This window comes from Pristiophorus japonicus, chromosome 16 (assembly GCF_044704955.1).
Source record: "Pristiophorus japonicus isolate sPriJap1 chromosome 16, sPriJap1.hap1, whole genome shotgun sequence".
In the NCBI taxonomy this organism is placed as follows: Eukaryota; Metazoa; Chordata; class Chondrichthyes; family Pristiophoridae; genus Pristiophorus; species Pristiophorus japonicus.
Window position 1 is genome coordinate 128453441 of NC_091992.1, and position 24378 is coordinate 128477818.

At 43.1% G+C, this 24378-nt stretch overlaps 2 protein-coding genes across 2 annotated transcripts in view; one reads left to right on the forward strand and one right to left on the reverse strand.

The window, feature by feature from the left end:
* The window catches only part of LOC139226230 (centrosomal protein of 95 kDa-like), a 59185-nt gene extending 53806 nt beyond the window's left edge, over positions 1–5379 (forward strand). Inside the window, exon 22 of the mRNA XM_070856852.1 lies at positions 394–5379. Coding sequence (XP_070712953.1) covers positions 394–567 — 174 coding nt within the window. The 3' untranslated portion in view covers positions 568–5379. The remainder of the gene's footprint in view (positions 1–393) is intronic.
* Positions 5380–12634: 7255 nt separating this feature from the next.
* smurf2 (SMAD specific E3 ubiquitin protein ligase 2) overlaps positions 12635–24378 on the reverse strand; it is a 237643-nt gene continuing 225899 nt past the window's right edge. The window contains exons 17-21 of the mRNA XM_070857868.1: positions 23486–23623; positions 20009–20129; positions 15897–16098; positions 15573–15648; positions 12635–14976 (exon numbers count right to left, since the gene is read on the reverse strand). Of these exons, the coding sequence (XP_070713969.1) occupies positions 14877–14976; positions 15573–15648; positions 15897–16098; positions 20009–20129; positions 23486–23623 (637 nt within the window). The 3' untranslated portion in view covers positions 12635–14876. The remainder of the gene's footprint in view (positions 14977–15572; positions 15649–15896; positions 16099–20008; positions 20130–23485; positions 23624–24378) is intronic.

Sequence of the window (24378 nt, forward strand, 5' to 3'; positions counted from 1 at the left end):
TGAAATTGCCTCCTCCTGTGCTGTAGATTTCTATGTTTACATATGTAGTGAGGTGTCATCTAGTACAATATTTCATTAGGGTGCTTGGAGGTTTCTGCATTTGCTTTTTTTTTCCAGTAACAGAACTTTGGATATTGAAGACTCAAAGGCTAAACCTCAGAGTAACTTTCATTTTTAAAATGGTTAGCTCCATTACCATTGTATTTCACTGTCTTAAATAGCAATGTGATTAAATCACAATGAAGCAGTAGATAATCCAATACGATGTTTGAATCACTGCCATAACAACCTACCTGCTGAGAGTAGAGGAGGATTTCAGATGAAAATTTGCATCCCTGGCTCTAGTTTGAGGGGGCTAATTTTAAGTTGCTTATGCTATTTAAATCTTTACAGGTACTCCAAAAATTGAAGCAAGAACTACGTGCAAAGATGGAGAAGGAGATCCAGGAACTGCAGGAAATGATCATTCGTGATGATGATGACCTGTACTTCAGGGAATTGGAGGCTGAAAGATTGGAGCGCCAACTCAAGATGGCATCGTTCCAGTACAGCAAAACTCCATTATAAACATTCCTCGTCTGAGGAATGAGTTCTTGGGCACCTTTTCAAAGGGCTCAAGTAACCAAAGCACAACAGAACTTTCCCAAAACCTCAGACAAATGCCTTTGTTGGTCAACCTGGCCAGATGTACATAATACAGGAAATGCATTCAACTGGAGCAGAATTGTGTACAGAGAGATTCAAGTTGTTGCCAGGCTCATCATCATAATAAATCCTCAAACCAACAAATTTAAATAGGAACAGATGATAAATAATTACTAGTGGGCTGCAGGCTCAATAACTTGACATCACTGCATTCTATGAAGACATTTCACTTGTGCACGATGCTGGCTCCGGAGATTAGTTTTTAATATAAATACTACTTTAATAATTGCTACCCTTCCACACTGTTAAGCTGGATCAATGGGTAGATCATTTTACAATATGTCAGGGTCTTGAAACACTGGCTGGTTGTCTGTCATGTTAAAATAATCTTTTTGTTGTACATGGCAGCAGGGATGTATGGATGTTTACAAGATGGTGTGACACTAATGCTGTAAAGTTTTTGTTCCAAAAATTACCTTGTACATTTTTATCCTGTACAGTGGATAATACAAATTTACTAGTGTATGTTGAAGGGCAATTGTATTAACAATTTAACTTTTCTACATGATCATGTTTGATACTAATTTATTAAATTTTTTTTCTAAAAATGGTGTTTAAGTAAACTCTCACTAATACTTTAGGTAGTCTGTTTTAGGCTTGCATATTTAGTAGGGATATTATTACTTCATTCCAAAGTGCTCGTATGAAAAGCTCCAGTGCTCAGCCATTCTACTCACCAGGTTTATGGGACTTTGGTAAAACTGCATCACAGGCTGATATTATTGCACTGAGCTTTTTGTCAAGGGCTAAAGATGTGTTTTAAGTTCATGTTCTAATGAATTGCATTTATCCCAAACTATTGATCCAATGTCAATGTTCTGGCTTAATGGAACAGCAGCACTAAAAGCTGCCTTTTCCAAACATTCAGGCAACAAATTTAACTGAAAATCCATGAGCTGCCTGGGCATTGAAGGCCATGCACTGGATGCATCTGCTGCACTGTTTGCTTCATTTGTTGACGGTTCCTAATGTCACATGAATCACTACTGCTGTTTGTCTGCCATGTACACCCCAGTGAAAAGGTTGTGTTCCAAATCCCACACCAGTCCAGTGTTGCGCACTGTCTTGCAGAGACCTACATGCCTGTTTAGGGTGATAAAGATCCAACAGCACTATTTGAAGAGGAGCAAGGACATTCTCGAGACTTGAGCACAAAAATCTAAGCTGACATGCTAGTGCAGTATTGAAGCAGTGCTTCACTGTCAAAGATGCTGTCTTTTGGACGGGATGTTAAAACATGGCCCTGTCTGCTCTCAGGAGAGCATGGCACTATCAAGAGCAGGGAAGTTATCCCGAGTGTTCTGGCCCCTATTCATCCCTTAAACAACCCGATCATCTGTTTTAATCACTTTGTGGAAGCTTGCTGTGCATAAATTGGGTGCCTCATTTCCTTCATTACAACAGTGACTACATGTTTAAAAAGTACTTCATTGGCTGTAAAGTGATTTGGGATATTAAGTGGTAGTGAAATGCGTGTTTTTATTTCCTTCGTTCAACATTAATCAACACCACTGTTGAAGGGACAGGATTATAGCAGTAGTAAATTGCCTCAGGCAACCACCTCACCTCTACTGTGAAAATGGTTGCACGGGATACTTTTAGAACCCAGCTGAAGGAAGTGTCAAACCTGGAGGCTACAATTACATCAAAGTGAAGGAACAAACTGAAATAGTGACAACGGTAGCCAAGAACTTGGGTGTGATCAGCAAAAGGAGGTCCTGTACAACTTTAGTTAGAGAGGAAAGGGAGAGTCACTGTCTTGGGCCTCACTCCAACCATTAGAAAGTTGTATTGATAGTTAAAACAAGTGATGCTCACCTTTACCCAATGGTTTTACCATCCCTTTGGAAGAGTTAAGAGGTGGATTAAATTTCAATTTCCCAATAAAGAGCTAAATCGAAGACACGCGAGCAGAAATACAATTTTTGCTTTAATCAGTTTTTTTTAAAAAAGAGCACCAGGAGCTTGCAAAGGAAACCACTTACTGAAAAATATTTACAAACACAAAACCCCATTTCAATGGTAGCTACACACGAGCATTATTTACAATAGTACTGTGGAGGTAAAGTGATGACAGGGGTGGGATGTGAAAGATTTAGTGCTTAATACACCAAATAAAATACAATAGTTCCCATTCCGTGTAAGTTCTACCACCATCATGCTTCGAAGAGGAAATATTGGAAAATAAATGAGTCATTTTGACAGTAAAGTCACAGCTATAATTTCTCATGTCTGCATTGCTCAACAAAGCTAGATGGCAGGGCCCAACATGGTGCAGGAAAGTGGCTATTGCAGTGATGGAATGCTGTTTTTATAACATCCTGCCAGATGCTCTTTGCAATACCCCCTCTCCCCCACCCTTACTATGCGAGTATCCGTTTGGATATTGAGGAATCTATTTGAAAGACTTGAGTCCAAATAGAGTGCATGGCAACCAATACACATCTATTTTCTGGTGCCATTTATTTCTGGACAATAGATACAGCTTGTATGATAGGCATTCCTAGCTTGGAGATCTGATACCTGACTTTATTTGGTTGTATAAATGCTCAAAAAGTAACATACATTTCTGGAAATAGCATGCATGAGCCATCCAGCCCATCAAGTTTCTGCACATACTTTTTTTCCCCCACAGGCCATCTACTTCAATCCCACACTTTTGCTCATTCCCCATACCCTTTAATATTTCTTTTTAAAACTAATTTATGGACAATATAAAATAACAATTGTTTGTGGCAGAGAATTACACATTTTAACCACCCTCAGTGAAAAGATTAATTCCGCTAGTCTGCTTTAATTCTGTGATTACCTTAAATCTGTGCCCTTTTGTTACCATCTCATCGACCAGTGGAAAACAACATCACTATTTGCCTCATCATAATATTCCAGAACTTCATCAGGTTAACTTTATCCTTTTCCATTCCAGTGGGGTAAAAAGCTCTAATCTCTCAAATCTCTCTTCATAACTGTAATTGGCAATACTCGAGTGAAACCTTTGTTACCTTTATATCCTTCCAAAACTGTTCTGCTTTTAAAAGAGTATTATGTACAAAAGGTCATGGATAAGTTCAACATTACCCAATTGCTTTTAAGGATGTAAGAAATAGGAGGAGTAGGCCATTTGGCCCTTCGAGCCTGCTCTACCATTCAATAAGAACATGCCTGATGATCGACCTTAACTCCACCTTCCAACACGATTCCCATATCCCTCGATTCCCTTAGAATCCAAAAATGTATCGATAATTGATGTCGGCTTCCTTTTTAAGGTTATGCAGCGCTATCTTTAATCATCTCTATCTGCACACCAAGGCCCCTCTGCTTACTCCTCTCCATTTAAAACCTTACAATTTGAGGTATATTTCTATTCACTATTCTAACTTCCAACATCAATTATGTTCACATTTTTGCACATTTAATTGCATCTGTTCCCTATCTGCCCATCCTGTTAGCCTCATGCAATCTTTCACAATTTCAGCAGCCCACATTTCACTAGCAAATCTCCGAGGTACCACCTTGCTGAATAATAGGGTTCAATCTTGGCACTGAAATGATGCGTGCTTCAAAATAGTTATTCTCCATTATAAAATGTATAGAACCTTGGTTAGACCACACTATTATAAAAAGGATACTGAGGAACTTGGGAACATATAAAGAGGATTTACTAGATTTCCAGAATTGAGAGGTTATACCCATCAAGATTTAGAAGAGAGAAGACTGATGGGTAACCTGATAGAGTTCTTTAAGATGATGAAAGGGTTTGATAGGGTAGCCGTAGAGAAGCTGTTTCTACATGTGGGCAAGACCAGAATAAGGGGCCGTAAATTTAAGATAGCCACTAATAAATCCAATAGGGAATTCAGGAGAAACATCTTTACCCAGAGAGTGGTTAGAATGTGGAACTTGCTACCACAAGAGGTGGTTGAGGCAAATAGTATAGATGCATTTGAGGGGAAGCTCGATAAGCACGAGGGAGAAAGGAATAGGATTTGTTGGGGCGAGATGAAGAAAGGTGGAAAGAGCTCGAGTGGAGCATAAAAATGGATATAGACCTGTTGGGCCAAACGGTCACTTTCTGTGCTGTAAATACTTTGGAATTCTAATACTTTGTAAAAAAATCTTCCATCTTCCTTCCTGGTCTCCATTTTTTCTTCAAGACTTGGAAAAACAAAAACAAAAGTGAATCAGTAACCCCATTCGGATGCAATGCTACTTATCGGAGAACTTTTGTTCAATGATGTACACAAGATGGGTGAACTACATATGAATTATTTTATTTGTCGAGGCACAGAAATATTTAAGTGTATGGCTTCATATGTTACTTTGTAATTATGTAAAAAAGATTATTGAATGTATGTTTAAGGAAACTTGGTTGGGAGTTAAGAATCTTTAGCTATGTGTGATCAATTCTCCCAATGATCCTAATTTAATGCACAGATCATGCACAGCACTTGGGGGGTGGGAAGAATTATAAATTAATGATTTAAGTGATTATTTAAATCCGGTCAAAAGAAAATCAAAATCGAAACAGTAACAGACAATAAGGGCTTGCCTGGTGTATATAGAATAGCCATATGATACCCAAGAACACATCACAGCCTTCAAGTCACTCCAATTTCCTTGTTACTTTATTTATATGCTATAATTATATGCTGTGAAATAAATGTTTCGGCTTAATTCAGTTTGTGGCTTTTTTGTGTGTGTCAATTTATTGATCAATATATGATCAAAGTGAAGAAATTAAAAATTGACATCTTTATACCTCATTTATCAGGAAGTAACCAACCGTTGATCAATATACAACTCATGAAAGGAGAATTGTACCATGGGAAGGGGCAGGACCGAGTTGAGAAGGCTGTCAAAAAAGCATACATGGCTTTATAAGTAGAGGCAGAGAGCACAAAAGCAAGGAAGTTATGGTAAACCTTTATAAATCACTGGTTAGGCCTCAGCTGTCCAGTTCTGGGCACCAAACTTTGAGAAGCCTTGGAGAGGGTGCAGAGGGGATTTATAGAATGTTACCAGGGATGAGGGACTTCAGTTATGTAGATGCTAGAGAAGCTGGGGTTTGTTCTCCTTACAGCAGAGATGGTTGAGAGGAGACTTAATAAATGGGCTCAAAATTATGAGATTTTGAGATAGAATAAAGAGCGTGACATTGTTTCCACTTGCAGGAGGATTGGTAACAAGAGAATACAGATTTAAGCTAATTGGCTAAAAAGCCAGAGGGGAGATGAGAATTTTTTTTAATGCAGCGAGTTATGATCTGGAATGCACTACCTGAAGGGGTGGTGGAAGCAGATTCAACAGTAACTTTGAAAAGGGAATTGGATATATATTTGAAAAGGAGCGTTGCAGGGCTGCGAGGAAAAGGACAGGGGAGTGGGATTGGGAGTGGATAGCGCTTCGGAGTCGGCACAGACAAGATGGGCTGAATGGCCTCCTCCTGTGCTGTGACATTCTAGGATTCTAAGTACGTTCAATGTGAAGTACTACCACATGTCTCCATTCACTAAAACCACATTATCTGGTCATTATCACATTGCTGTTTGTGGGAGCATGCTGTGCGCAAATTGACTGCTGCGTTTCCTACATTATTAATAACTTTTATAGCGCCTTTAACGTAGTAAAACATCCCAAGGCGCTTTATTTACAACAGTGTTACAAGACAAAACAGATAAATTTGACACCAAGCCACAAAAGAAATTAAGGCAGATGACCAAAAGCTTGTTTAAAGAGGTAGATTTTAAGGACCGTCTTAAAGAAGGAAAGAGTAGGGGGGGGGGGGGGGGGAGGGCAGGCGGGCGGAAGTTCCAGAGCCGAGGACCCAAACAACTGAAGGCACGGCCACCGACGATTGAGCAGTTAAATGAGGGATGTTCAAGAGGCCAGAATTTGAGGAGCGCAGACATCATGTGGGGTTGAGGCTGAAAAAGATTACAGAGATATGGAAAGGCGAGGCCATGGAGTGATGTGTAAACAAGGATGAAAATTTTGAAATCGAGGCATTGTTTAACTGGGAACCAATGTAGGTCAGAAAGCACAGGGGTGATGGGTGATCGTGACTTGGTGCGGGTTAGGACACGGGCTGCTGAGTTTTGGATGACCTCAAGTTTACGTATTGTGGAATGTGGGAGGCTGGTCAGGAGTGAGTTGGAGTAGTCAAGTCTCGAGGTAACAAAGGCATGGATGAGGGTTTCAGCAACAGAAGAGCTGAGGCGGGGCGGAGGCGAGCAATGTTACGGAGGTGGAAAAAGGCGGTTTTAGTTATGCCGCAGATGTGTGGCTGGAAATTCATTTCAGGGTCAAATATGACCCCCGAGGTTGTGAACAGTTTTGATCACCGTTAGATTGATGCTAGAAACATAGAAACATAGAAAATAGGTGCAGGAGCAGGCCATTCAGCCCATCTAGCCTGCACCGCCATTCAATGAGTTCATGGCTGAACATGAAACTTCAGTACCCCATTCCTGCTTTCTCACCATAACCCTTGATCCCCCGAGTAGTAAGGACTTCATCTAACTCCTTTTTGAATATATTTAGTGAATTGGCCTCAACTACTTTCTGTGGTAGAGAATTCCACAGGTTCACCACTCTCTGGGTGAAGAAGTTTCTCCTCATCTCGGTCCTAAATGGCTTACCCCTTATCCTCAGACTGTGACCCCTGGTTCTGGACTTCCCCAACATTGGGAACATTCTTCCTGCATCTAACCTGTCTAAACCCGTCAGAATTTTAAACGTTTCTATGAGGTCCCCTCTCATTCTTCTGAACTCCAGTGAATACAAGCCCAGTTGATCCAGTCTTTCTTGATAGGTCAGTCCCGCCATCCCGGGAATCAGTCTGGTGAATCTTCGCTGCACTCCCTCAATAGCAAGAATGTCCTTCCTCAAGTTAGGAGACCAAAACTGTACACAATACTCCAGGTGTGGCCTCACCAAGGCCCTGTACAACTGTAGCAACACCTCCCTGCCCCTGTATTCAAATCCCCTCGCTATGAAGGCCAACATGCCATTTGCTTTCTTAACCGCCTGCTGTACCTGCATGCTAACCTTCAATGACTGATGTACCATGACACCCAGGTCTCGTTGCACCTTCCCTTTTCCTAATCTGTCACCATTCAGATAATAGTCTGTCTCTCTGTTTTTACCACCAAAGTGGATAACCTCACATTTATCCACATTATACTTCATCTGCCATGCATTTGCCCACTCACCTAACCTATCCAAGTCACTCTGCAGCCTCATAGCATCCTCCTCGCAGCTCACACTGCCACCCAACTTAGTGTCATCCGCAAATTTGGAGATACTGCATTTAATCCCCTCGTCTAAATCATTAATGTACAATGTAAACAGCTGGGGCCTCAGCACAGAACCTTGCGGCACCCCACTAATCACTGCCTGCCATTCTGAAAAGTACCCGTTTACTCCTACTCTTTGCTTCCTGTCTGACAACCAGTTCTCAATCCACGTCAGCACACTACCCCCAATCCCATGTGCTTTAACTTTGCACATTAATCTCTTGTGTGGGACCTTGTCGAAAGCCTTCTGAAAGTCCAAATATACCACATCAACTGGTTCTCCTTTGTCCACTTTACTGGAAACATCCTCAAAAAATTCCAGAAGATTTGTCAAGCATGATTTCCCTTTCACAAATCCATGCTGACTTGGACCTATCATGTCACCATTTTCCAGATGCACTGCTATGACATCCTTAATAATTGATTCCATCATTTTACCCAGTACTGAGGTCAGGCTGACCGGTCTATAATTCCCTGTTTTCTCTCTCCCTCCTTTTTTAAAAAGTGGGGTTACATTGGCTACCCTCCACTCCATAGGAACTGATCCAGAGTCAATGGAATGTTGGAAAATGACTCTCAATGCATCCGCTATTTCCAAGGCCACCTCCTTAAGTACTCTGGGATGCAGTCCATCAGGCCCTGGGGATTTATAGGCCTTCAATCCCATCAATTTCCCCAACACAATTTCCCGACTAATAAAGATTTCCTTCAGTTCCCCCTCCTTACTAGACCCTCTGACCCCTTTTATATCCGGAAGGTTGTTTGTATCCTCCTTAGTGAATACCGAACCAAAGTACTTGTTCAATTGGTCTGCCATCTCTTTGTTCACCGTTATGACTTCCCCTGATTCTGACTGCAGGGGACCTACGTTTGTCTTTACTAACCTTTTTCTCTTTACATATCTATAGAAACTTTTGCAATCCACCTTAATGTTCCCTGCAAGCTTCTTCTCGTACTCCATTTTCCCTGCCCTAATTAAACCCTTTGTCCTCCTCTGCTGAGTTCTAAATTTCTCCCAGTCCCCAGGTTCGCTGCTATTTCTGGCCAATTTGTATGCCACTTCCTTGGCTTTAATACTATCCCTGATTTCCCTAGATAGCCACGGTTGAGCCACCTTCCCTTTTTTATTTTTACGCCAGACAGGAATGTACAATTGTTGTAATTCATCCATGCGGTCTCTAAATGTCTGCCATTGCCCATCCACAGTCAACCCCCTAAGTATCATTCGCCAATCTATCCTAGCCAATTCACGCCTCATACCTTCAAAGTTACCCTTCTTTAAGTTCTGGACCATGGTCTCTGAATTTACTGTTTCATTCTCCATCCTAATGCAGAATTCCACCATATTGTGGTCACTCTTCCCCAAGGGGCCTCGCACAATGAGATTGCTAATTAATCCTCTCTCATTACACAACACCCAGTCTAAGATGGCCTCCCCCCTAGTTGGTTCCTCGACATATTGGTCTAGAAAACCATCCCTTATGCACTCCAGGAAATCCTCCTCCACCGTATTGCTTCCAGTTTGGCTAGCCCAATCTATGCGCATATTAAAGTCACCCATTATAACTGCTACACCTTTATTGCATGCACCCCTAATTTCCTGTTTGATGCCCTCCCCAACATCCCTATTACTGTTTGGAGGTCTGTACACAACTCCTACTAAAGTTTTTTGCCCTTTGGTGTTCTGTAGCTCTACCCATATAGATTCCACATCATCCAAGCTAATGTCTTTCCTAACTATTGCATTAATCTCCTCTTTAACCAACAATGCTACCCCACCTCCTTTTCCTTTTATTCTATCCTTCCTGAATGTTGAATACCCCTGAATGTTGAGTTCCCAGCCCTGATCATCCTGGAGCCACGTCTCCGTAATCCCAATCACATCATATTTATTCACATCTATTTGCACAATTAATTCATCCACCTTATTGCGGATACTCCTTGCATTAAGACACAAAGCCTTCAGGCTTGTTTTTTTAACACCCTTTGTCCTTTTAGAATTTTGCTGTACAGTGGTCCTTTTTGTTCTTTGCCGTGGGTTTCTCTGCCCTCCACTTTTCCTCATCTCCTTTCTGTCTTTTGCTTTTGCCTCCTTTTTGTTTCCCTCTGTCTCCCTGCATTTGTTCCCATCCCCCTGCCATATTAGTTTAAATCCTCCCCAACAGCACTAGCAAACACTCCCCCTAGGACATTGGTTCCGATCCTGCCCAGGTGCAGACCGTCCGGTTTGTACTGGTCCCACCTCCCCTAGAACCAGTCCCAATGCCCCAGGAATTTGAATCCCTCCCTGCTGCACCACTGCTCAAGCCACGTATTCATCTGCGCCAACCTGCGATTCCTACTCTGACTATCACGTGGCACTGGTAGCAATCCCGAGATTACTACTTTTGAGGTCCTACTTTTTAATTTAGCTCCTAGCTCCTTAAATTCGTTTCGTAGGACCTCATCCCTTTTTTTACCTATGTCGTTGGTACCAATGTGCACCACGACAACTGGCTGTTCTCCCTCCCATTTCAGAATGTCCTGCACCCGCTCCGAGACATCCTTGACCCTTGCACCAGGGAGGCAACATACCATCCTGGAGTCTCGGTCGCGGCCGCAGAAATGTCTATCTATTCCCCTCACCATTGAATCCCCTATCACTATTGCTGTCCCACTCTTTTTCTTGCCCTCCTGTGCAGCAGAGCCAGCCACAGTGCCATGAACTTGGCTGCTGCTGCCCTCCCCTGATGAGTCATCCCCCTCAACAGTACTCAAAACAGTGTATCTGTTTTGCAGGGGGATGACCACAGGGGACCCCTGCACTACCTTCCTTGCACTACTCTTCCTGCTGGTCTTCCATTCCCTAGCTGGCTGTGGACCCTTTCCCTGCGGTAAGACCAACTCACTACACGTGATACTCACGTCATTCTCAGCATCGTGGATGCTCCAGAGTGAATCCACCCTCAGCTCCAATTCCGTAACGCGGACCGTCAGGAGCTGGAGGTGGATACACTTCCTGCACACGTAGTCGTCAGGGACACCGGAAGTGTCCCCGAGTTCCCACATGGTACAGGAGGAGCATAACACCCGACCGAGCTCTCCTGCCATGACTTAACCCTTAGATACACTTAAATTGGCAACAACAATGTTAAAAGTTACTGACTGATATAAGAAGACAAAGAAAAACTACTCACCAATCACCAGCCAATCACTTACCCCCTAGGCTGTGACGTCACCTTTGTTTCTTTCTTTGCCTTCTCCCTGTAGCTGCACCGGTACGCCTCTCGCCGACCCCGTACTCGCGCTGCTCCGAGCTCCCGCCTCCTCGACTGACTGCTCGAACTGCTCGACTCCCGCGGGCCTTTATAGGCCTCTCGCCGACCCCGGACTAGGGAGAGGGATGGAGTCCTTACAACAGTGACTACACATCAAAACTACTTCATTGGCTGTAAAGCGCTTTGGGATGTCCTGAAAGGTGCTATATAAATGCAAGTCTTTCTTTTCTTCTTTTATAACAAAGTAATTTAAAGGGATCCCAGCTTCATAAAATTTGGCACAGCCCATTTGTACAATGCCATGACTGTCAAAACACTCCATTGTGTCAGGAGTGATACATTGCCAATACATTTTCTATGAAAATATTGCTCTTTGAAGATTTTTCTTGCCTGAAAACAAATACAGGTTGAACTTCCCTTATCTGAAACCACCCCTTGTTCGGAACCATTCCCGGCCGCCGGGTGACACATGCACCAGTGAAAAATAAATTTACCCAACTTCGGAGCCGACACCTCGGTTTGTATACCGTTGAAAACACGTGACCTCCCCTTATTCGGAAATATCCCTCATTCGGAACAGGCCAGGTCCCGAGGGTTCCGGATAAGGGAGTTTCAACCTGGTATAGAGATTTTTGAAGGTCTTCCCTTTGTCTTCTGGAGACCCATTATTTCTGATCAAGTGGTCAGGAAACAGCCAAAGTGGTATCTCAGAGTCAGGAGCAACAGGTGTACTTTTTGTTCTAAGATGCTCCTGCACGGGCTCCCCCAGTTGGCTAAGTGGGAAAACACATCACATGTTGTGGTACTGAACCATACAGCCCTGGCAAGCACAATTGTGCTTTCACCTGACATTGTGGTCGCCAACTCTGGTTGGACATATTCCTGGAGGTTTCATCACATGACACCCCACCTCCCAACAGCCTCCCCCAGACAAACAGCCTTCCCCCTCACTCCCCGTCTCCAAATTTTTATAACTAAGAAACAAAAGTGTCCAAGGAAACTTTTTGAAAATCCAATGAATTTTCTCCCAGATTGCTTGCAGCGGTGTCCAGGAAATTAAACTTAACTCCTGTAGACTCCAGGAAACTCCTGCAGCATTGATAACCCTACCTGATATCCACTTACCAGCAGTGGATAGTGATCAAGGGCGTGCGTACCCCGTCTTTAAACCAGGGATACTGAAATCAATTGTGGCCAAGATCAGTCAATACAGCAGACTTCAGATCAAACCTCAGCCTCTTTTCCTTTCTGAATGGCTCACTAGTTAGTGCAGTTACCTGATGAATTCGCATTGGGTATGGATTAAATCGAAGGAATTAAGTTTCAGGATTAACAGCAGTCGGATGTCTTAAGCAGTTAACAAACAGAAGGCAGACATAAAACTGAACGGTTTATGCTGTGAGGGTGCAAACAGCATACACTTTATTGCTCATTCTGCATGGGTACATACGTAAAAGTTTGCTTCCATACAGTTATTTTTGTTGTTTTTTTTTTTAATTATTAAAGCCCATGTAACAGCGGGGGTGAAATACAATGTGTTAACAACGCTAAAACACTCTGTAATAAATACAAATAAAATGAAAATGAGAAAAACCTAAACACAAAATAAAATATGGTGTTTTAAAAGAACTGGGAAGTAAAGCCAAGGGGTTAATTGTAAACTAATTACATCTATATAAAAAAAGATTTTAACAACTGGTAGACAATATTCTATTAACCAATAAGTGTTACACACAGTGAACTGCTCCTGTCTGCTAAAACGTATTATTCGGTTTGTACAGCATTTTTCAAGTCTGTGAAGCAATGGGAGCATGCTAGGAGCTATCAGCTGTATGATGAAGCATGCGATTTATTACAAGAGCAACACTCTAATTGCTGATTTTAGCTTTTACTTCTGTGTACGCAGCCCATTTTAAATCCACCATTGATCAAACTTAGGCGTAGTGTTATGGATGGTTTCAAAACAGATCAAGAAAACAGACCACGTGTGCATTGGACATTTATCAAGAGGACACATGTAAATGTCCATTGGGGACTCCGTTCTGGTATTGGGATGTCAGCTGTCAACCTTTTCCTTTAGGGCGGGAGGGAAAGGGGAGGGGAGGGGATGGGGGCCGTCAACAGACCAACAGAACTGAAGTCCTAAGATGTGCAAAAAGTGGTTTAAAATAAAAGTTAAGATACAATTAACTTAAAAGTTGTAATAATCACAGTATTAGCCTCAGATTTCTATGTCCACGCCTTACCCAAGACTGTACAAAGCACCATTACAGGACACTTTCCCATTGGATGATGCTCTTGCAATTGATAGGCAGCAGTGCAGGGCAACAAGATATATCAGATTGCTGTATCAACAGGTGCTCCCAGTAGAGAAATACTATCATTTGACAAGAATGTCAACAGGTTATAAATATATTAAAACTCATGTGAATGTATAGGATCTGCAGAACATTTCCTATCATTAAAATTACAAAAAAAAATACAATGAACTCAAACTCTTTTTTAAAAAAAAAACAACCCAGGGCCTTGAGTTGCCTCCATTTAATATACAGGTCATAATTCATGGATAGAAAAACATAACTGGTGGCAGCTCTCCAACTTTATGTCTTTAATTTTTGTTTTCATAGTTGCTGCTGGCTATACAATGACGTTTGTCCCAGTCCAGCTATAGCTGATAAAAAGGTGGAATGCGATGCACACCCTTCAGTTAACGTTACAAAATCCTGGGAGCACAAACCAACATCGCATTGTAGAGTGTTGCCGCTTTTAATATACAATAAAGGAGTATTCATCCCTTAAGTCATGTAAATAACTGATGCAATATCAAAAAGGAAAAAAATGACAAAAGAAGCTTCCCAGTTAGCAATGTTGGCTGGTAATATGCAGTTCATTAAAAGATTCCTCCCCTTCAATCTGGGAGGAGTTGGGGGAAAAGTGGTTATGGCTGAGACGAAGTGGAATGTTTCTCCTGTGATGATTTTATTTATATATATTATTATATATAAACTGGATTAATAGACATTGATTCAAGTCTGGAGCACACCAGGAAGAACATTTATAAAAAAAAATTCAGCCAATTTTCCATTTGAGAATCCATTTGGAATATTAAGTTTACAAGCTCAATTATTGTACTGTCGATAATTTCTAAGCTTTGCACCCAAATGAGCGACCAGTAGGAAAAAGGTGCTATTATGGTACAGTCAGTCACTCACGTCAGCCCAACAATAGCTTGTTGTACCGATTGCTGCAGTCTACATCATGATGCATGGGGAGATTAATAATTAGCAAGGAGTAGATGGGCTTAAGACAGATGACTAAAAATAGTACTTGTCGTAGTAGTCTTTTAAATCAGAAATGCTATCAAGAATACTGCTAACTGGTCAAATCATAAAAAGCCAGCAGTCTGTCATTTTCCAGATATTAGTTTAGCAGCTGATAGTCTCATGGCAAACGCCAGGTGACCAGTTTCCTCAAAGTTCTCTAATCAGCCAATCCCTCTCGCTGTCCTCTTGCTAAGTAAGGGGAAGACGTCCTGTATATTCCAAGCACTGCTGGAACCTTGGCAGGAGAAAGCCCTCACTGACAGGTGCGTACACAAGTCCCATGATTCACAAAGTAGTCATTCCACAGCAAACCCACAAGTCTCTTCAATGGCCGTTAGCAGCTTCTCATAGAGTTTGTCATAGTTCTCGTAGGGAGGAATGTCAATTCTGTTAAAGCTAGGATGAAAACAGACAAGAAATGTGTTTCACTGCCCAGTTCTTTAACAGGCTATAAATCAGGGCACAGCTGCATCGCCTCAAAGTTTATTCGTCTCAATAGTCTCTGACATAATTGCACACAATGCTGTTTTCCAGGACTCTTTTCATTACATTGTCTTATTGTCTATAACATCTCTCTAAGCTGTCTTCATAATCTTTACTGGCCAGATATAAATCACAGTACAAATTATGCTATAATTTTCACTCCCGTGCATGACACTGTAATCTGCTCACTCCAGGGAACCAGAGTCAGAGTTGCATGATGACAGAAAATTATTAATGGCAGATTCCATTTGTAAGACTATTCCTCCCCATTCCGTTAATGAATTCCTGCCGAGTCGAATACAAATTTAATGGGATAGGTTGACTGCGCGACGATATTACCTTTCTCATTATGCGACACTAATCTGTCCATTTTAATTAACTGAGCTTTTTGCTCACATTTCCCCCCCCCTCCAGTTCTTTTTTTTTCCAATTCAAAAGGCAACTTGAAGACAGCAGTATTATTAAACCAAACATTTCCAGAAACTAAAAACAAAACAGTGATCTCATACCAGGTATGTGCTTTGGGGAGGTTGTTTGTGTTGGCATCGATCTGGTGGATGGTGAAGAGCCGTGGGCCAGCTGCACCTGCAGTAACATGAAGGCACTTTAAAATATCAATACACTGAAAATGGGCTGTAATCTTAGCAAAAACTTTGCTAGTGTCGCAATATTTTAGCTCCAGAGTTAGCATGCCTTGCAAACGTTCAGAAGCCAATAAACCTCTCTTCCCCCTGCCCCCTCCGGCAGACCAGAGAGAGAGAAGTGATCAAGCTTACGTTTTCTTTCATTGCGTCATACTGCACAGCTGTACATGGCCACGAATTCACACTCACCTTGCAATGCTTTAAAACCCTGCAGAGGCACTCGAGAGGATCCCGTCACGAACTGGAGCAACCGGGCTCGCCTTTCCTCATCAAAAGACTCCACTGCCTTCCAGAACCACTTAACAATATTGCTATCCGGCGTACAGTGTTTTAACCTAGTGTTTGATTTCCAGTCGTTGATATCAATCTTGCCAAGGCCGCAGATAATTAGCTGGAACGGTCAATAGAAAACAAGCCAAGTTACCATATGGATACAGCTTTACACTCTCCAGACCATTATCTACATAGTTAAAGTATGCTAACTACCGTAACTACACCTTAATGTACAGTTTCACTTTTTATTTGAGTCCAATAAACCTACTTTAATTCTGCTAGCCTCAGCCAAGTGGTTCATGTTCTACAAATGTTACACAACTTTAATAAAACAAGCACTTTACGATGGTTTGAACTATACCACAGGACTACTCAAACTTTCCTGGTTACTTTAGCTTTTGATTTTCAACCTTATTTTCTCTAAAAGTCTCTCTTTCTTGGGCTGTAAAAGAGATCCATTTCCCCAACCCAACTGTTGCACCTCTACTCAACACAGGCCAGAGATCAAACATGGTCCCTTCCGAAAGAACATAAGAAATAGGAGCAGGAGTCGGCCATTTGGCCCCTCGAGCCTGCTCCGCCATTCAATAAGATCTTGTCTCATCTGATCTTGGCCTCAACCCAACTTTCCTGCCCGCACCCTATAACCTTCGACTCTCCTACAGTTCAAAAATCTGTTTATCTCCGCCTTAAATACATTCAATGACTCAACCTCCACAGCTCTTTGGGATAGAGAATTCCAAAGATTCACAACCCTGTGAGAGAAGAAATTCCTCCTCATCTCCATTTTAAATGGGTGACCCCTTATTCTGAAACTATGCCCCCTAGTTCTAGATACCCAGAGGGGAAATACCCTCGCTGCATCTATCATGTCAAGCCCCCTCAGAATCTTAATGTTTCAATAAGATGACCTCTCATTCTTCTAAACTCCAATGAGTATAGGCCCAACCTTTCCTCATAAGACAATCCCGTCATCCCAGGAATCAACAGAGTGAACCTTTTCTGAACTGCCTTAAATAAGGAGACCAAAACTCTACGCAGTACTCCAGGTGTGATCTCTTATTTCTTATGTCTCACCATCAACTGTAGCAAGACTTCCCTACTTTTATACTCCATGGACTTATGGCTCAGGCACTGACTTAACTCTGAACAATCAGGTTGTCTCCAACACTGCACTTGAAAAATAACATTTAAATTTGAGATTTAAAAAAATTCAATTCATTTTATTTAAAATCACGAAGTGGAGGTGGCGGGGGATAAACGCACAGATGCCACGTGCTCACTGAGGATGGGCAACATTGCAGACCGGTCCAAGTGTGGGCCGCTGCTTCAGAATCAGCACGCAGTAATACATAGAAACATAGAAAATAGGTGCAGGAGTAGGCCATTCGGTCCTTCGAGCCTGCACCGCCATTCAATGAGTTTATGGCTGAAAATGCAACTTCAGTACCCCATTCCTGCTTTCTCGCCATACCCCTTGATCCCCCGAGTAGTAAGGACTACATCTAACTCCTTTTTGAATATATTTAGTGAATTGACCTCAACAACTTTGTGGTAGAGAATTCCACAGGTTCACCACTCTCTGGGTGAAGAAGTTTCTCCTCATCTCGGTCCTAAATGGCTTATCCCTTATCCTTAAGACTGTGACCCCTGTTGGGACTTCCCCAACATTGGGAACATTCTTCCTGCATCTATCCTGTCTAAACCAGTCAGAATTTTAAACGTTTCTATGAGGTCCCCTCATTCTTCTGAACTCCAGTGAATACAAGCCCAGTTGATCCAGTCTTTCTTGATAGGTCAGTCCCGCCATCCCGGGAATCAGTCTGGTGAACCTTCGCTGCACTCCCTCAATAGCAAGAATGTCCTTCCTCAAGTTAGGAGACCAAAACTGTACACAATACTCCAGGTGTGGCCTCACCAAGGCCCTGTACAACTGTAGCAACACCTCCCTGCCCCTGTACTCAAATCCCCTTGCTATGAAGGCCAACATGCCATTTGCTTTCTTAACCGCCTGCTGTACCTGCATGTCAACCTTCAGTGACTGATGTACTATGACACCCAGGTCTTGTTGCACCTCCCCTTTTCCTAATCTGTCACCATTCAGATAATAGTCTGTCTCTCTGTTTTTAACCACCAAAGTGGATAGCCTCACATTTATCCACATTATACTTCATCTGCCATGCATTTGCCCACTCACCTAACCTATCCAAGTCACTCTGCAGGCTCATAGCATCCTCCTCGCAGCTCACACTGCCACCCAACTTAGTGTCTTCTGCAAATTTGGAGATACTACATTTAATCCCCTCGTCTAAATCATTAATGTACAGTGTAAACAACTGGGGCCCCAGCACAGAACCTTGCGGGACTCCACTAGTCACTGCCTGCCATTCTGAAAAGTACCCATTTACTCCTACTCTTTGCTTCCTGTCTGACAACCAGTTCTCAATCCATGTCAGCACACTACCCCCAATCCCATGTGCTTTAACTTTGCACATTAATCTCCTGTGTGGGACCTTGTCGAAAGCCTTCTGAAAGTCCAAATATACCACATCAACTGGTTCTCCCTTGTCCACTCTACTGGAAACATCCTCAAAAGATTCCAGAAGATTTGTCAAGCATGATTTCCCTTTCACAAATCCATGCTGACTTGGGCCTATCATGTCACCTCTTTCCAAATGCGCTGCTATGACATCCTCAGTAATTGATTCCATCATTTTACCCAGTACTGAGGTCAGGCTGACCGGTCTATAATTCCCTGTTTTCTCTCTTCCTCCTTTTTTAAAAAGTGGGGTTACATTGGCTACCCTCCACTCCATAGAAACTGATCCAGAGTCAATGGAATGTTGGAAAATGACTGTCAATGCATCCGCTATTTCCAAGGCCACCTCCTTAAGTACTCTGGGATGCAGTCCATCAGGCCCTGGGGATTTATCGGCCTTCAATCCCATCAATTTCCCCAACACAATTTCCTGACGAATAAGGATTTCCCTCGGTTCCTCCTCCTTACTAGACCCTCTGACCATTTTATATCCGGAAGATTGTTTGTGTCCTCTTTAGTGAATACCGAACCAAAGTACTTGTTCAATTGGTCTGCCATTTCTTTGTTCCCCATTATGACTTCCCCTGATTCTGACTGCAGGGGACCTACGTTTGTCTTTACTAACCTTTTTCTCTTTACATACCTATAGAAACTTTTGCTATCCGTCTTAATGTTCCTTGCAAGCTTCTTCTCGTACTCCATTTTCCCTGCCCTAATCAAACCCTTTGTCCTCCTCTGCTGAGTTCTAAATTTCTCCCAGTCCCCAGGTTCGCTGCTATTTCTGGCCAATTTGTGTGCCACTTCCTTGGCTTTAATACTATCCCTGATTTCCCTTGATAGCCACGGTTGAGCCACCTTCCCTTTTTTATTTTTACGCCAGACAGGAATGTACAATTGTTGTAGTTCATCCATGCGGTCTCGAAATGTCTGCCATTGCCCATCCACAGTCAACCCCTTAAGTATCATTCGCCAATCCATCCTAGCCAATTCACGCCTCATACCTTCAAAGTTACCCTTCTTTAAGTTCTGAACCATGGTCTCTGAATGAACTGTTTCATTCTCCATCCTAATGCAGAATTCCACCATATTATGGTCACTCATCCCCAAGGGGCCTCGCACAACGAGATTGCTAACGAGATTTGGGAGCTGTGATTCCCAAATGATACACACGTTTCGTAGTGTAATCCTAAAATGGCCAAGTTCTACAATCGGTAGAAGCTTTGATCCACTTGTAACGTACATTTACACATGCAAGGACAATGCAAAGAGTTCATGGTTTACAACAGCTCGCCCTCATCAAAAGATGAACATACCAGATGTGAAAATCAACCTGTGCAAAGGTAACCACGGTTACCATTCGCTCTTTCAAGCAGGAGACTGAGTGACCACAAGTACCTTTTCAGGACAATGAAACAGGTACTTATGTCTGAAACCTTAACACAACACTAAATTGGATGCTGAGTACCATGAAAAAAAAACGAGTACTTACCTCCAACTCCTTCTCATCAAATGTTTTCAGCAGATGCTGTGGGATCACCTCATTGAATCCTTTCTGCAGAGCCAGAAACTGGGCCTCGATACCTCGTAGAAATCGCCAGTTCACATATAGCCTACGACAGAAAGCATTTCCCCAAGTCAGCGTGTTTCAGACGGACTCTGATACTCTAAACTGTAGCGCACCACAGAAAGGTTAATCCACCAGGTTGGGCTCTCGTTGTCTGAGCTGCTGACAGGTTTACTCAGCTGTTAGCGGCTCCTTCCTGTTCAGTGCGAGGCACAACCCTGGCTGCCTTCGTGTCGTTGCCATTTGATGGGTTGAAAAAGCGAGTTAAAAGCTTAGCTTCTCAGCCGGATCAGAAAATACCAGATTTGATTCTGGGATTAGGCAGAGGGCAGGACGGATGTCAACACTGACTGCAGCAGGCCTGTGATATGGAGCAGATTCCTGCCCTTGATCACAACCCAGTGATTCCTGCTGTAAAGTGCACTTGTTTGGACAGGATCAGGCAGGGTTGCGATTTGAGACATGGCGTATGGTAAGTGTAACATGCTTGGAAGGAATAGATGACTTTGAAACTGTGATTCCCAAAGTTCTCCAGCACTGGAGGTTTTCCTCACCCCATGTCTGGGTCTGTTGTAGACTAATTGATAGATTGATTGCTATGATTAGTCAACAACTCCATTATCGTTGTATCAGGTGACTAACAGGATGGTCAAAGGCAAACTAGATGGACCTTCGCCTTTTATCGTCTCACTATTCCTATTTTCCTCTGCTTCCTGCAGTCAATTAACTTTCCAACAGTCACTGTCTTGGCTCACAAATAAACAATAGGCACTTGGGTTGGGTATCAAACAGAAAGTGGTACCTGTGGAACAGTCCCAACACTTTCAAGGAGGGGAGAAGGTGGGGAGAGTTAGCAAAACAAGCACAAATTCAAGATTTTAAAATGCAAAAAAATTTGAAAAAAGGTTAGGATACAATGCACAGATAGGAAAAATTAAAGTTAAAATTAAAAAGGAGAAATAGGAAGAAACAAGGATGAGAGCAACAGCAGAGGTAAAGTGCTTATAGATTGATACACAGCATTATGTTTCAACTGTTCAATAGTTTTGGGTTAATATTATAGTAAAACCCTGTATATTTGTATTGTTTCAACTTCATGGAGCAAGACCCAAAAACCTAAAACAAAATTGGTCAGACCAGAGAGAAAGCTAGTCCAGCAACAGTGGCGAGGACATATTTCAGTGTAGATTGGGTGCCTGCTGACTCGGTGAAAATCCCCAGGCAGTTGCAGCAACCCACAGTACTGACAGATGTCGCCCTAATTAGGTACACATGGTACTCATATAGATCGGCTGTTTATATGATCTTACTGCAGAGCAAAGCTGCAGCGTGCATTCAAACTGCACAAATCTCAACGCCGCGAGCGTGAAGAGGTCAGGCGCAGACTGCGGAAGGAGCGTGCGGCAAATCAGTCCCACCCCACCCAACCCCCTCCCCCGACGACTATCTGTCCTACCTGTGACAGGGTCTCTGGCTCTCGTATTGGATTGTTCAGCCACCTAAGGACTCACTTTAGGAGTGGAAGCAAGTCTTCCTCGATTCTGAGGGACTGCCTGTGATGATATTATCTTACTGCAGAGCAAAGCTGTAGCATGCATTCAAACCACACAAATCTGCACCAAGAAATCCAATCCCTTTTACTAGGCTATTTTGTTGCTGACTGTTTTGCTAATGAGATAAAAATTTCATGAAGTATCACCACAAAACAGCTAGAGTCCTCCTCAACCGTCTTCTCCCTGTGGCCGAGGAGCTCCTTCTGGAATCACAGTGCGGATTTCTTCCCCTACGGGGCATAACGGACATGATCTTTGCAGCGCAACAGCTGCAGATAAAATGCAGGGAGCAGCACCAGCCCTTATACATGGTCTTTTTCGATCTTACAAAGGCCTTTGACACCGTCAACCATGAGGGTCTATGGAGCGTCCTCCTCCGTTTTGGATGCCCCCAAAAGTTTCTCAACATCCTTCACCTGCTCCACGACGACATGCAGGCCGTGATCCTTACCAGCGGTTCCATTACAGACCCAATCCACGTCCGGACCAGGGTCAAACAGGGCTGCATCATTGCTCCAACCCTCTTCTCAATCTTCCTCGCTGCCATGCTCCACCTCACAGTCAACAAGATCCCCTCTGGAGTGGAACTAAACTACAGAACCAGAGGGAAGCTGTTTAACCTACGCCACCTCCAGGCCAGGTCCAAGATCACCCCAATCTCTGTCGTTGAGCTACAGAACGCAGACGACGCCTGCGTCTACACACATTCTGAGGCTGAACTCCAGGATATAGTCGACGCATTCACCGAGGCATATGAAAGCATGGACCTTACGCTTAACATCCGTAAGACAAAGGGCCTCCACCAGCCTGTCCTCACCGCACAGCACTGCACCCGCCCCCCCCAGTCAACAAGATTCATGGCGCAGCCCTCGACAACGTGGGCCACTTCCCATACCTTGGGAGCCTTTTATCAACAAAGGCAGACATTGATGCGGAGATTCAACATCGCCTCCAGTGCGCCAGTGCAGCCTTTGGCTGCTTGAGGAAAAGTGTGTTTGAAGACCAGGCCCTCAAATCTACCACCACGCTCATGGTCTACAGGGCTGTATTAATACCCGCCCTCTTGTATGGATCCGAGGCATGGACCATGTACAGAAGACACCTCAAGTCGCTGGAGATATACCAACGACGATGTCTCCGCAAGATCCTGCGAATCCCCCGGGAGGACAGGCGCATCAACATCAGTGTCCTCGCCCAGGCCAACATCCCCAGCATTGAAGCACTGACCACACTCGATCAGCTTCGCTGGGCAGGCCACATAGTTCGCATGCCAGACACGAAGCTCCCTAAGCAAGTGCGCTATGCGGAGCTCCTTCACAGCAAATGAGCCAAAAGTGGGCAGCGGAAACGTTACAAGGACACCCTCAAAGCTTCCCTGGTAAAGTCCGACATCACCACTGACACCTGGGAGACCCTGGCCGAAGACCGCCCTTGGTAGAGAAAGTGCATCCAGGAGGGCGTTGAGCTCTTTGAATCTCAACGCTGTGAGGTCAGGCGCAGGCAGCGGAAGGAGCGTGCGGCAAACCAGTCCCACCCACCCCTTCCCCCGATGAATGTCTATCCGACCTGGGTCTGTAGCTCTCGCATTGGACTGTTCAGCCACCAAAGGACTCACTTTAGGAGTGGAAGCACGTCTTCCTCGATTCCGAGGGACTGCCTGTGATGATGATATTATCTTACTGCAAAGCAAAGCTGTAGCATGCATTCAAACCGCACAAATCTGCACCAAGAAATCCAATCCCTTTTACTAGGCTATTTTGTTGCTGACTGTTTTGCTAATGAGATAAAAGTTTCATGAAGTATCACCACAAAGCAGCAATAAACTGAACAGAGCTGTGCTCTCTCTTACCGGACATATTCTTTCTTTGTCTCCTCGGTTACAGGGATGCTTTTTCCATTTGGCTTCAGTTCATGTTGAATAATTTCCCCATAGGCGTTGTGCTCTACACAGAACGTGTGGTCTAAGACACCCGTGATGTCATTTTCACTGCATGGGAGAGAAATAAAACTGCTCACTCAAACTATTCTCCTCCCAAAAGGTAACCTACCTTTTGTCTAGTACATGTTGCGAGTTATCAGTTGATGTTGAGGTTAAGCGTCTTATCAGACAACAAAAGAAAAATGTATCACGCTCTCTGAATAGCTAACACATTCTATGTTTCAATTTTATAAATAGTATGGGTCTTGATTAACGGTTCTCCCCAAATCTCATCAGTCAGAATCGGAACACAAATGTGACCTGATGGTGAATAGGTTTTGTGGCAAATTTTGTTCCAATAAACTTTAGATCACACATTTCCAAAATGCATCTCTTCTCAAAATGCTTCCGTGCTCACAGAACGTCACGGAGTGAATATTCATGTTCAATCCTACAAGTCCTATTTAGCCTTAAATATCATCAATATTGCACCTCATTTTGCAAATTTAAACAGAAATGCAAAAAGTGCCTTAACAGTTTTTATAAAGACAGCGATTAAGCAACAGACCAGGTCTGACCCCCATCTTACGTCAAATCCCCCCCCAAAATGCTGTTCATCCCAAGATATACATGCCATCACTACTTGCTAACGCATAGAGGGTTCAACTGGCAGACATCTAAAGATTTCAAATCCTGCTGCAATAAAAATATGCTCTAATGCTATAGTTCAGAGACTATTAAATGGCAAAGCCAATAATGTATTTTGAAAATATGACAAGTTAAAAAAAGTTACATAAATAGAAAATTATTCAATTAACAAAAAT